The sequence below is a fragment of the Monodelphis domestica genome, chromosome 8 (assembly GCF_027887165.1).
Source record: "Monodelphis domestica isolate mMonDom1 chromosome 8, mMonDom1.pri, whole genome shotgun sequence".
In the NCBI taxonomy this organism is placed as follows: Eukaryota; Metazoa; Chordata; class Mammalia; order Didelphimorphia; family Didelphidae; genus Monodelphis; species Monodelphis domestica.
The window spans coordinates 216,257,441-216,271,033 of NC_077234.1; the positions used below are offsets into that span (position 1 = coordinate 216,257,441).

General features: G+C 35.0%; 2 protein-coding genes across 2 annotated transcripts in view; one reads left to right on the forward strand and one right to left on the reverse strand.

Annotated features, from left to right (window-relative positions):
* LOC130455864 (uncharacterized) overlaps window positions 1-13,593 on the forward strand; it is a 64,573-nt gene that overhangs the window by 23,075 nt on the left and 27,905 nt on the right. The gene's annotated exons all lie outside the window — the stretch shown is intronic.
* ARSL (arylsulfatase L) overlaps window positions 1,052-13,593 on the reverse strand; it is a 49,268-nt gene continuing 36,726 nt past the window's right edge. Inside the window, exons 9-11 of the mRNA XM_007500972.2 lie at window positions 4,647-4,809; window positions 2,824-2,945; window positions 1,052-2,337 (exon numbers count right to left, since the gene is read on the reverse strand). Of these exons, the coding sequence (XP_007501034.1) occupies window positions 1,979-2,337; window positions 2,824-2,945; window positions 4,647-4,809 (644 nt within the window). The 3' untranslated portion in view covers window positions 1,052-1,978. The remainder of the gene's footprint in view (window positions 2,338-2,823; window positions 2,946-4,646; window positions 4,810-13,593) is intronic.

The window sequence follows — 13,593 nt, forward strand, 5'->3', positions numbered from 1 at the left end:
AAGAAAATCATCTTTTGTGATGATGAAAAAAGCTGAAAAACTGGGTTCCTAGTAAGCAAATCAATTTATTAATCAGGCTAGCATAATCAACAGATTAATTGATCAGTGATCAAAGTGAAAGAAATCCACCCTCTTCAGTCATTAAATACAATTTTGGGAACTCATTATTAAGCTCTCTCCCTAGATAGCCGAAGACATATCTAACTAGTGAATAATGAATGAGGAGGAAGAATAATTTTCTCTCAGTTCTTTCCCTATTTCTTTATGACAGTGAAGGAGTCATACCTGGTCATAAGATTCTACTAGCCTTTAGTGGTATAGATGGGAAGATTGAGTTGGGTCTGGTTAAGTTTTAATTTTTTTTTTTAATCTTTAGTTCCTACCTTAGAATCATTACTAAGTATTGGTTTCAAGGTAGAAGTTCAGTAAGGCTTTGGTAACTGGGATTAAATGACTTGTCCAGGATTGTATAGCTAGGAATTGTCTGAGGCCAGATTTGAATTCAGGACCTCCCATCTCCACTCAACCAAATAGCTACCCAAGCTGGTTAAGTTTTGACCTCCACAGCTCATTTCAGTGACACTGACCCAAGGACACTGCCTTGGCCTGAAGACATATTTGGCTTGAGCCAGTTCTTGTTTATTGGGCATGATAGAACTCAAAATCTCACTTTTTAATTACTTCAATTTAGAAGATGCTTGGGGTAGGAAATATGACCAGCATTTCTTGGATTTGTTAGGAACAAAGGAATGAGGAAAGAGGCTTGAAAGAAAACTTGAGCTCTAATTTAAAACTTAGAAATTATACAGTATTTGAAATAAACTTTCTCACTTGCCCAAGATCATATATAAAGTAACAAAAATGAGGTTTAAGTAAGAGTTGTCTAAACAGAGCCTACCACTTCCTCCTTCGCTAAAATTATGCCTTAAGTCTTCAACAGCATCCCTGTCCTTTTAGTTTCTCTATATTCTCTTAAATTTCCTTCTATGGCCTCTCTATCCAGCTAATTTCCACTTCTGTTCATATTTCTCCCAAATGTATTTTATCCCCCTTTTTTTATTAAGAGTTTAGACATGAATTTTTTATTACCTTCCATATACCTCTATAGGGGTGCCTCACTGGCACCTTGAACTCTACATATTGACACTTGTACTCATTTCTTCCTCAAACCTACGCACATTTATTTCACTACTGGACCCATATGCAAAGTCTTTCTAGCTACATATGACCTATCAGGTTTTATATCTCTGGCATAATCCTTGAGAACCCAAGATTGCATCTAACCTGTGGGTGGAGTACTAGTACAGAGGAGTACTAGCAACACATGAATGCCACATAATTTATTACACTTACGTACGAAGAAGATAAACAGAGGAAGAATAGGAAATAATTAATAGAGAGTGTGGACTAGTATAAACACTGAACACTTTCTGTAACAGATAGAGAAACTCAATTATTTCTTATTTTTTAAACCCTTACCTTCTTAGTATAGATTCTAAGGCAGAAGAGCACTAAAGGCTAGAAAACTGGGGTTAAGTGACTTGCCTCAGGTTACACAACTAGAAAGTATCTGAGAACAAATTTGAACCTTGGTCCTCCCAACTTCAGGTCTAGTCCTTTATCCTCTATGTTACCTAGCTACCCCTAATCAATTATCTCTTAAAGGATTTAGGATCCATCTAGACACTAAAAGTCACTTATCTTGAATTCTTTCCTAGACTACATTGGTACTGGTTGGGTGTAAGGATAAGTTGTTTTATGTTGTTTCTTTACAGGTTATTTATCCCATGAGATTTGGTGCTTTGCAATGTTACAAGTTTTGTAGTACAAATAACTTTGTGAATATTTTAAACATAGTGCATTTTATTTTGCATGACAAATTCTATTGTATTGTTGGTGATTTTGCAGCAGTTCTCCATAAGTACTTCAAGTGAAGATATGAAGTGACTTCTGTCACCTTTAGAATACTAAAATTCTCTTATTTGTGGCCATCTTCCCAATTACACCAACACAATGGGAATGTGCCACAACATGGCTGAAGCCATGGTTTCCAAATGTTATTAAAAGTATTAAGCTGCTGTGGAACTGGTGTTAGTGTACTTCGATGATCTTGTATAGCATGTTCTACTCTTGCAATTACTAAACTAAATAGGGGCTCAGTGTCAGCGGAAAGGGGGTTAGTCTCTGAAGGATCCTTTGAGAGATCAAATAGCAAAGGTGGGTCATGGTGAATTACACCATCCCCAAAACATGGGCAAACTCCTCTCCCATAGCAGGCACCAGAACCCTCTGGGTGGAATATTGGGGTCACATAATGTACTTTCCATACTGTACCACCTGAAAAAAGAAGAAGGATATACAATTTGACAGGTACAATTCAAAGAGCATTATTGATGTTACACTTTATTCTGTTCTGACTGGTAACATTATTTGAGACATTTAAAGATTTTCACCCAAATTTCAATATTTGAGAAGGGAAAGCATTGTGGAATTGAGAAAGAACCATTTATTAATTCAGGAAATTCATTGTTATTGTTCTTTCTCAATTCCTGTGTCTGACTCTTTGGGACCCTTGGTAGAGTTTTGATGTAGTAGATTGTCATTTCCTTCTCCAGTTCATTTTACAGATGAGGAATAGCATTAAGTAACTTGCTCAGGGTCACACAGCTAAGAATTGCCTAAGGTTAGGTTTGAACCCAAGTCCCTCCAACTCCAGGTCTGGCATTCTACCCATTGAACCACCTAGCCACCATAGGATATTTTCCAAAACTAATGCTACAGCTTTTGAGTTTTAGAGCTTTGAGCAGAGGATCTTCTACTTACTGTCCTTTTGATGCCATCGGACTGCATGCAGATATGATTCACAATAATGAAACATGAACTCATGATCTGATTGATCAATTTCTCCCCAAAGCAGAGGCATTAAGTCTTTACCATCAATCATTCTAAGGAAACAGAAAAGATAAGGGAAGAAGTGAATTGCACAATATGCACTAATTTTTATCCAAGGAAGCAGCATAATATAGTACCCAGAGTGCTTTTATTTAGGAGGATCTGAGTGAAAATCTCACTTTGGACATTTAATAGCTATATGACCCTGGTCAAGTTGTTTAGCCTCTCTTTTTTTCTGTTTCCTCTGTCAAATGAGAGGATTGGATTTGATTACATCTTATGCCCTTTCCAGTTTTAGAGTTATGATTATATGACCCCCATAGCATAGTCTCCACTCATTAGGAAAAGATCAAAAGAATATTACTGGTCACTTGTATTTATTTAGCTACTTTTAAAGCAAGAAGATATAGATATTTAATTAAATATTTCACATAATTTAGCTTCAGCATCACTTTTGGCTGAAATACTCTACAGAAGGAATAGGAAAAAAAAAAACCCACCAAAACACATGACCTAAATTATTTGATTTTCAATATATTTCCAACTAGTGTTCTTGCTTTCCACTTGACTGAAAAATCATTGAATAAGACATTTTCTCCCATATTAAGTGTGTGAATGGATATGTGTGGGTGTGTGCAAATGAATGCATGCACGCTCCTTTAGAGCAGGGTGTTTATCTCTTTTTTGTATTCCCAGAAACTAGCATGGTATCTTGAAAATGGCAGCAGTTAATATATGTTTGTTGAATAGAATTGCTTTAGTTAAGGTACTTGTCTATGCTCTAGTTTCCTAATTTGTATGCCTAAATTGTTGACTGCTAAGGTCTCCTCTGATTCTAAAGTAATAGCAATAATAGTGGAGAGAATTTAGATCATCATCTTACAAATATTGTCTAATATAGCTCTGGGAGTTAGGTACTATTATTGTTCCATTTTTGGCTGTTTACTTATTTCAATTGTGTCAGAATCTTTGTGAGCCCATTTGGGATTTTCTTGGCAGAGACTATAATGGTTTGCCAGCTTCTTCTTCAGCTCATTTTTATAGATGAGGAACTGTGGAAAGCAGGGTTAGGTGACTTGCCCAGGTTCATACAGCTAGTAAGTGTCTGAGGATGGATTTGAACTTATGAAGATAAGTCTTCCTGATTCTAAGCTCAGTGTTCTATCCATTGTTCCATCTGGCTGTCTAAAATAACAATTCTATTGCAAAATAGATAATTTAGGCTTAAATTTTATATATGTTTGTGTTTTAATCAGACTCATCCAACTCTAGAAACCTTTCATGAATTAGGGCTTCCTTAAAAAGTTTAAACAAGGGAAACTGGGGGCAGCTGGGTAGTTCAGTGGATTGAGATCCAGGCCTAGAGACTGGAGGTCCTAGGTTCAAATCTGGCCTCAGACACTTCCCAGCTGTGTGACCCTGGGCAAGTCACTTGACCCCCATTGCCTAGCCCTTACCACTCTTCTGCCTTGGAGCCAATACACAGTATTGACTCCAAGAAGGAAGGTAAGGGTTAAAAAAAAAAACAAGGGAAACTAGAGATGTACATATAAAAATAAAGCAAATATACAAATTATATAATCTTAGTTCTTTGGTCTTCCTCTCAAACACTAATATAGTGGGCACTATATCTTATACCTTTTAAATGCTAATATTAAATTACAAGAATGCACTTTTCATATGTAAAAATTTAGAAAAAATTTATAGTGCTTTTGCAAACAATATAGAGTGATTATATATAAAGGTTTCTTTACCTATCTCTGGGCACTTTTCCTCCTCCCAAACGAGCCACTGTTGGGTAGATATCCATCATGCTTGTAGGGTCATCAATCACATGACCTGCAGGTAAGACTCCAGGCCACCGGAATATCCCTGGTACCCTGATTCCACCATCCCAGGCTCCCATGCCTTTGCCTCCTTAATTTGATTTAATGAAACAAAATTCATAATCAAGAACATATAAAAGGAAATAAGTTCACAAGTAAGATATCTTTCTTATTTGTTTTAAGAGAACTTTTACTATAATATTTCATTTCTCCTCAGGGAGGAGGTATTAAAAAGGTCTTTTGTGGGGAGGGGAAGGCAATAAAACCATTCATTTTATGTTACATTGGAATTTCAGTATCCATTATTGGTTCTAATACCTTTTAAGACTTAAAATGCATTTTAAAATAACAACAATGATTTAATATTACTCTTAAATTATTCTTTATTTTGTTGGTATCTTTCTCAGGATCATATTTAACAAACTTGTGCTTGTATTTGAGATGAATATAAGCTCAGTTAAATCATGGATACATGTTTGTGAAGATTTGACTCTGATATCTCTCTGACACATTGCCTTCAGGATCAGGCATATATCTTCTGTTTGATTTTTTAAGACCTGCATAACCTGACCCACTCCTACCTTTCCAGACTTCCAACACTTTATTTTCCTTCAAGTAGTCTGTGATCTAGTGTCTCTGGCCTCCATATGACTCCTAGAACCAGATACTCTATCTTATCTTCCTACTTTGTGAATTTAAATATACTCTCTCCAATGCCTGGAATTCTCTTCTTCTTTCTTCTTTCTCTTTTCTTCTTTCTTCTTTCATCTTCTTCTTCTTCTTCTTTCTTCTTTCATCATCATCTTCTTCTTCCTCCTCCTCTTCCTCTTCCTCTTCCTTCTCCTCCTTCTCCTTCTCCTCCTCCTCCTCCCTCCTTCTTTCTTCTTTCTTCTTCTTCTTCTCTGACTCCTGGCTTCATTGGTTTCCTTCAAATCCAAAGTCCCTCAGAATTGTCCTAGATCATTTTATTGCTGTTAATAGCAATCTATTACATTTTATCATTCCACCATATTGCAGTTACTGGGTATAATGTTCTCCTTTTCTGCTTATTTTACTCTGCATCAGTTCACATAGGTCTTTCCAGTTCTTTCTGAAATCATCCAGTTCATCATTCCTTAGAGCCCAATAGTATTCCATTATCATCATATGCCACAATTTTAGCCATTCCCCAACTGAGGAACATCCCTTTAGTTTTCAATTTTTTGCCACTACAAAAAAGCAAAGTTATAAATATTTTTATGCAAACAGGTCGCTTCCCATTTTAAAAATCTCTTTTGGGATACAGACCTAGTAGGAGTATTGACGGATCAAAAGGTGTGTATGCATCCTTTTAAAACCTTTTGTGCATAATTCCAAATTGTGTTCCAGAATGGTTAGATCATTTCACAACTCCACCAGTAATGCATTAGTTTTACCACATCCCCTCCAACATTTATTATTTTCCTTTACTGTCATATTGGTCACTCTGCTAAATGATACCGTAGAGTTATTTTATTTTGCATTTCTTTAATCAGGAGGGATTTAGAATATTTTTTCATATGATTATTGATAACTTTGATTTCTTCATCAGAAAACTGCATATCTATATCCTTTGACCATTTGTCAATTGGGGAATGACTTGGTTTCTTATAAATTTGACTTAGTTCTTTATATATTTGAGAAGTTAGACCTTTATCAGAGAAATTTGTTGTAAACATTTTTCCCAGTTTGTAGCTTCCCTTCTAATTTTGGTTGCATTTATTTTGTTCAAAGTTTTTTAATTTAATATAATCAAAATTATTCATTTTATATCTTGTAATTTTCTTTACTGCTTGTTTAGTCTTAAATTCTTCCCTTCACCAGAGATGTGATAGACAAACTATTTTACATTCTCCTAATTTACTTATAATATTACTTCATATTTAAATAATATACCTATTTTGAATTTATCTTGGTATAGGATGTGAAATATTGGTCTAAACCTAATTTTTACCATAAAAATTTCTAATTTTCCCAGCAATTTTGTCAAATAGTGAGTTCTTAGCCCCGAAGCTGGGATATTTGGGTTCATAAAACACTAGATTGCTGAGGACACTTATTCATAGTCTATTCCATTGATCCACACTTCTATTTCTTAGCCAGTACCTGTTTTGATGATTGCTGCTTTATACGACAGTGTAAGATCTGGTATTGCTAGGTTGCCATCTTTCACATTTTTTTTCATTAGATTCCTTGATATTCTTGATCTTTTGGTCTTCCAAATGAATTTTGTTATTATTTTTTTAGTTGTATAAAATAGGTTTTTTTTATTTTGATAGGTATGGTACTGAATAAGTAAATTAATTTAGATAGGACTGTTATTTTTATTATATTAGCTTGGCCTCCCCATGAGCAATTAATATTTTTCCAATTGTTTAGATTTAATTTTGTGTGTAAAGAATTTTGTAATTTTGATCATATAATTCCTGTAATTGTCTTGGTATATATATTCTAAAACATTTTATATTATTTATAGTGATTTTAAATGGAATTTCTCTTTCTAACTCTTGATGCTGAATTTTCTTGGAAACATAGAAATGCTGATGATTTATGTGGGTTTATTTTGTATCCTGCAACTTTGCTAAAGTTTTAAATTATCTCAACTAGATTTTTAGTTGATTTTCTAGCATCCCCAAGTATGCCATCATATCATTTGTAAAGAATAATAGGTTAGTTTCATTATTGCCTACTTTAATCATTTCAATTGCTTTTTTTCCTTTAATTGCTAACACTGGCATTTCTAGTACAATAGTAAATAATATTGTTGATAATGGCAATCCTTGCTTCACTCCTGATCTTATTGAAAAGGCTCTTAACTTATCCCAATTGTAGATGATACTGGCTGAAAGGTTTAAATAAATACTACTTATTTTGAGGAAAGACTCTTTTATTTCCATGTTTTCGAGTGTTTTCCTTAAGAACGGGTATTGTATTTTGCCAAAGGCTTTTTCTGCATCTAATATAACCATGTGATTTCTGCTAGTTTGATTATTGATATAGTCAATTATGCTGATTGTTTTCCTAATATTAAATCATTCTTGCATTCCTGGTATAAATCTCATCTAGTCATAGTGAATAATCCTTGTGATAACTTGCTGTAGTCTTTTTGCTAATATTTTATTTAAAATGTTTGCATCTATGTTCATTAAAGATCTTGATCTATAGTTCTCTGTTTTTCATCTTCTTGACTGAAATCAGTAATATATTTGTATCATGAAAAGAATTTAGTAAGACTCCTTCTCCCAGCTATTTTGTCAAATAGTTTGTAGTGTATTGGGGTTGTTTTTTAAATGTTAGATAGAATTCACTTGTGAATCCATCTGGTCCTGGTGATTTTTTTCTTGTGTAATTCCTTGATAGTTTGTTCAATTTCTTTTTTCTGTTTGGAGATTATCTAAATATTCTATTTGCTCTTCATTAATCTAGGCAATTTATAATTTTGTAGATTTTTGCTCATTTTGCCTAGATTGCCATATTTATTGTCATATAAAAAGGCAAAAATAGCTCTTAATAATTTCCTTAATTTCCTCTTCATTCTAGGTAAGATCTTTGATACTGTTAATTTGGTTCTGTTTCTTTTTCTTAATTACATTAACTTTATCTAGTTTATTTGTTTTTTTTAATACCAGCTCCTAGTCTTATTAGTTCAATAATTCCTTTACTTTCAATTTTTATTAATTTCTCCTTTGATTTTTAATTTGTTCTCTTTTTAGTTTTTTTTAAGTTGCACACCCAATTCATTGACCTCTTCCCTGTCTGATTTGTGAATATATGCCCTCAGGCATATAAATTTTTCCCTGAGTACTGCTTTTGCTATATCCCATGAATTTTGATTTGTTTTATCTTCATTGTCATTCTTTTCAATTAAATCAGCAATTGTTTCTATGATTTTTGATTCAACCAGTTTTGGAGGATAAAATTATTTAACTTCCAATTAATTTTTATTTTGCCTCTCAATGTACCCTTACTAATTAAAATTTTTATCACATTATGATATGAAAAGTTATATTTATTATTTCTGCTTTTTTGCATTTGTTTGCAATGTTTTTATGCCCTCTATATGGTCTAATTTTTCTAAGATTTCATTCACATCTCTTACTTCTTTCTTATTTAGTTTTTGTTTGGTTTATCTAGATCTGATAGAAGAGGGTTGAGGTCTCCCACTAATATAGTTTGACTATTGTGAAAGGGATTCTTTATTCTCTTTGTCTATTTTGAATTAATCAACCAAAAACTTAAACACCCCTACTTAACACTAAGTAAGGGAGTTCTCAAGTCACTTAACAAAAATGGGCAACAACTCCAGAAACTTGTGAATCCTTTGATAAGAGTTTATACCCTCAGAGGATGAGAGGTGGATCCCAGACAGCCCCCCACCTACCCACCATGGGCAGTTCTAGGCATTTTGGAAGCTGTGATTGGCCCCTGTGAAGTGGCGGAAGGGACAGGAAGGGATGTGAAAAAAGCACTAGAAAAAGTCCTGAACTTCCTGTCCAATGGGGTCTTCAGCTTGAATCTTCAGCATGGAGCTTTGGCTTGTGACTTGTCTCTTGGAGGTGGCTTTTGACTTGTACTTTGGCTTTGGCATGGGACTTTGGCTCTTGGACTGTTTCTTAAAGGATTGCTCCTGGACCTTCTCCATTGGACTTCATCTTGAGTGAGTGAGTAGCTGGCCTTCCCTTCTGGCTTCTGGAGAGATTAGTTCTAGAGAGGTCTCCTTCTCCTGGAAGAGACTGCGATGGTGGAACCTTTGTATGAGACATCACCAGGTCTTCTGGCTTAGGGTTAATGAGCCCTTCCAGGGCTGAGCTAGACATTGAAGCAACATTTAGTGTGATAGGCTACATATTTTCTATACCCTCTTCTTACATTTCTCTACTTTCACTCTTTCCACTTCTTTGTAAATAAAAGCTACTAAAAGTCACTTGACTTGAGCTTGTGAACTTTAGATTACTCGACCCCACTTAGTCTAACAAAATCAGGAATGTCTACACCCATACTTAAGGATTAAGTATCTAGGAGGATGGCCTATGATAGACATGTGATAGCAAATGACAAATCAGAAACAGCTGACAGACCTCTGGGATGTCCTAAGTCAAGCTGAAGCTACCATTGGTACAGGTGAGACACAGGAAAGTGATGTAAAATCCTCTATATATTTCTCATCACTTCCTCTCTCCAGTCTCTTTTGCACTGGAGAGGTGGCTGGCAGCAGCTTTCTGAGCGTGCTAAGCTTTCCGGTATCTTGGCGTGGCAGCAGCTATTGTCCAGTTTGGTAGTGAGTTTTCCTTGATACTATACTGGGAGAAGCTGAGTAGCCTAGTTCAGGTGAGGCATCTTACTGAGCTGTGTTGGAGTTTAGGTTGATTCTTTCTCCTTTACCTTCCAAACACTACCCTCTTAGAAAGTCACTAATCTTCAGAGACCTTGTGGCAGAGAACTTTGAACTTCCCTTGGCACAGGCCAGGTGGGAGAAATCCTAAGTCCTTTCCCTCTCCCTTCTCCTTAATTTCTTTCCTCTATATTAATTAAACCACCATAAATTTACTAACTGATTTGGGTATTTTATTTGGGATATTCCCTGGTGACCAAAATTAATTTAGATTAGGTCACAACCTTATTATTATTTTTTTATATTTTTTATAATTTTATAATAATTTTATATTTTTTATTTTTATATATTATATATCACATATATATAAAATAAATATATTTTATAATTATCTTTACAAGCTATAATATTTTTTAATTGGTGACCACAATATTAACTTAGTATTCTCATATTTTAGTCAAACCACTAATTTTAATCCTTTACACTGTCTATTTCTTCCTTAAGATCCAATAGTTTCTTTAAAAATCTGCTATACTATTTGCTGCATACATGTTGAAAACTGGTATTTCTTCATTTTCTATACTGCCTTTTATCAGGATGTAATTACCTTCTTTATCTCTTTTAATCAGATCTATTTTCTCCCCCTTTTAATACTCCCCTTTCCCACACCTCCTCTTTCTTATTCCCTTTCTATTTCTCTTCAGGGTAAGATAGAATTCTATTCCTCAATGAATTTGGATGTTCTTCCCTCTCAGAACCAATTCCACTGAGATTAAAGTTTAGTTATTAATGGTCACCATTATCTTTTTTCCCCATCATATAATAGTATTCCCCCACCACCCAATGCACCTCTTTATGTGGTGTAATTTATCATATTTTACTTTTTTCTTTAAGTTTCTCTTAGAACAATCCTTTTTTCCCTAATTATTTTTTTACATATCATCCTAAACAACTTAATACCAGAACCTATGCCTATGTATATTTCTTCTATCTATTATGATAATGAAAACAATTTTTTGAGAGTTACAGATAACATTTTTCTATATAGGAATATAATCAACTTGACCTTATTGAAGACCTTAATTTTTTTTTCTTTCTTATTTACCTTTTTTGGGTTCTTTTGAATTTTGTATTTGGACATCAAATTTTCCATTTAGTTATAGTCTTTTCTTTAGCAATAATTGCAACTCGTCTTTTTTATTAAATGCCCATATTTTCCCCCTGAAAGTATATAGTCAGTGGGTAGGTGATTCTTGGTTGTAGACCCATTTCTCTTGCCTTCCTGAATATCATATTCCAAGCCTTGGCGTCTTTTAGTGTGGAAGCTGTCAAATCTTGTGTAATCCTGACTAGTACTCCTTGATATCTGAATTCTTTCCAGCTACTTACATTATTACTTTTTTGGCCTGGAAGCTCTTGAATTTGGCTATAACATTCCTTGGAATTGTCTTTTGGGGATTTAATTCAGGGTATGATCTGTGGATTCTGTCAATGTCTATTTTGCCTTCTTATACAAGAATATCTGGGAATATTCTTGGAAAATTTCTAGTAATATGATGACTAGGCTTTTTTTTTTTTGTCTGATCACAGCTTTCAGGTAGTTCAGTAATTTTCAAATTGTCTTTCCTGGATCTGTTTTCCAGGTCAGTTGTATTTTCAATGAGCAATTTCATGTTTCCCCTATCTTTTAATTCTTTTGATTTTGCTTAATTATTTCTTGTTATTTCATGAGATCATTAGCTTCTACTTGCTGTATTCTAGTTTTTAAAAACTGATTTTCAGCTATGATCTTTTGATTTTCCTTTTTTGGTTTGGTCCATTCTATTTTTAATGGCTTTTAACAGGTCAGTTCTGGTCTCCTATTTTCTTTTTCATTTGATTGCTGTGCCTCTTTTTCCAGATGGGTAATTTTGTCTTTTAAGCTGTTATTTTCTTTTTTTTTTGTATTACTTTCATTTCTTTTTCCCACTTTTCTTCCCATTTTTTCCTCTCTTTCTTACTTGGTTCTTGAATTCCCTTTTGAGTTCCTCAAGAGCTTGTGACAAATTTCCATTTTTGTTTCTCATTCTCTTCTTTTGCTTCTCTAGTTTGCTCTTTTTCGCCATAGAAATTTTCAAGGGTAAAGAGCTTTTTTTGCTGTTGTTTACTTCTTTTCCACTGGAGGATTAGGATTCCTGCATGTTGGTTGTCATTGCTCTCTTGGTTTCTGTATCACAGGGCTATAGTTTGGGATTATCTTCCCTTCCCTGTCAGAGGCCTGAATGAGGGCAGGTAGATCTATGGTATTTTTTATGTACTATGCCTCAGAGTGTTTTGTCTTAAGGCTATTTTCCTCAACTACTGCTGTTGTTGCTACTGCTACTGCTACTGTTGCTGCTGCTGCTACTATTGTTGCTGTTGCTGTTATTGCTGGTGCTGCTGTTACAGCTCTTAGCCCCACCTCCTAAGGCTGGCATTTTTAGGGGTGGCTTTGTAGTGTAGCAGATTGTGGGGCATTTTGCCCAGAGGCTATCTTCCTGAGACACTGCTGCCTCTGCTGCTGCTGCATGGGAGTGAGCTCCCTGGTATTATCTGAGCCTCACTGCCCAGGTCTGCAACAGGTCTCAGGGGTGAGTTTGTGGTGCTTTCAGCTAATTGCCAAGAATTTAGACATTTTTTTCTAGCCATGTTTCTCACTGGCATGGTGAGTAGGTGGGAGGGGTAGTCCCTTTTGAAGTTTTTCCCCCTCATAGCATGAGAATCCCCTCTCACAGTCTATCTTTCACACTGTATCCAGTGGAAGAAATCCTTTACTCATCCTGTTTTGACCTCTTTACTTTTGAGACTCTTTGTAATTGGATTGGAAGAAATTTCTGAGGGGCTCCAAGTTTTTCCTGCTACTAAGCTACCATCTTGGCTCCACTTCCCCAATTCTAATTTTTAAAGACTGAATTTCTTCCATAATCTTTTGAGCCTCCTTTTCCATTTGATCCATTCTACTTTTCATGACACTTTTCTTCACTGAATTTTTTTGCCTCTTTTACCAGTTGACCAATTTTGCTTTTTAAGCTGTTATTATGCATTACTATCATTTCTTTTCTCCCATTTTTCTTCAAACTATCTTATTTGATTTTTTAATTCATTTTTTTAAAAGTTCTTTTAGAGCTTGAGACCAATTGCCATTTTTTTTGAAGTTTTGTTTGTAGTTCCTTGAATCTAACTATCCTCTGTTGATTCTGCTCTTTGGTCTTTTTTTTTCCCAAATAAGTTTCTAAGGGTTAAATGTTTTTTCTGTTGTTTACTCATTTACCCAGACTCCCTTCCCCCCCCCCCCCCCCGTGGTTTGGGAATTCTATAAGCTGCTTGCTGATTCTGTATGTCCTCTGCTAGTTTGTAGGATTAGGCAGTGTACCCTAATTTGTCCTGGGGCTAAGTCTTCAGTGCAGCTGTGGAGGCTTGAAACGACATAGTCAGATTGATTCCTGGACCTCACTGAAGGCTGGTGCCAGGGATTGGAACTTCAAAGGGTGGATCTGATGTGCTCTT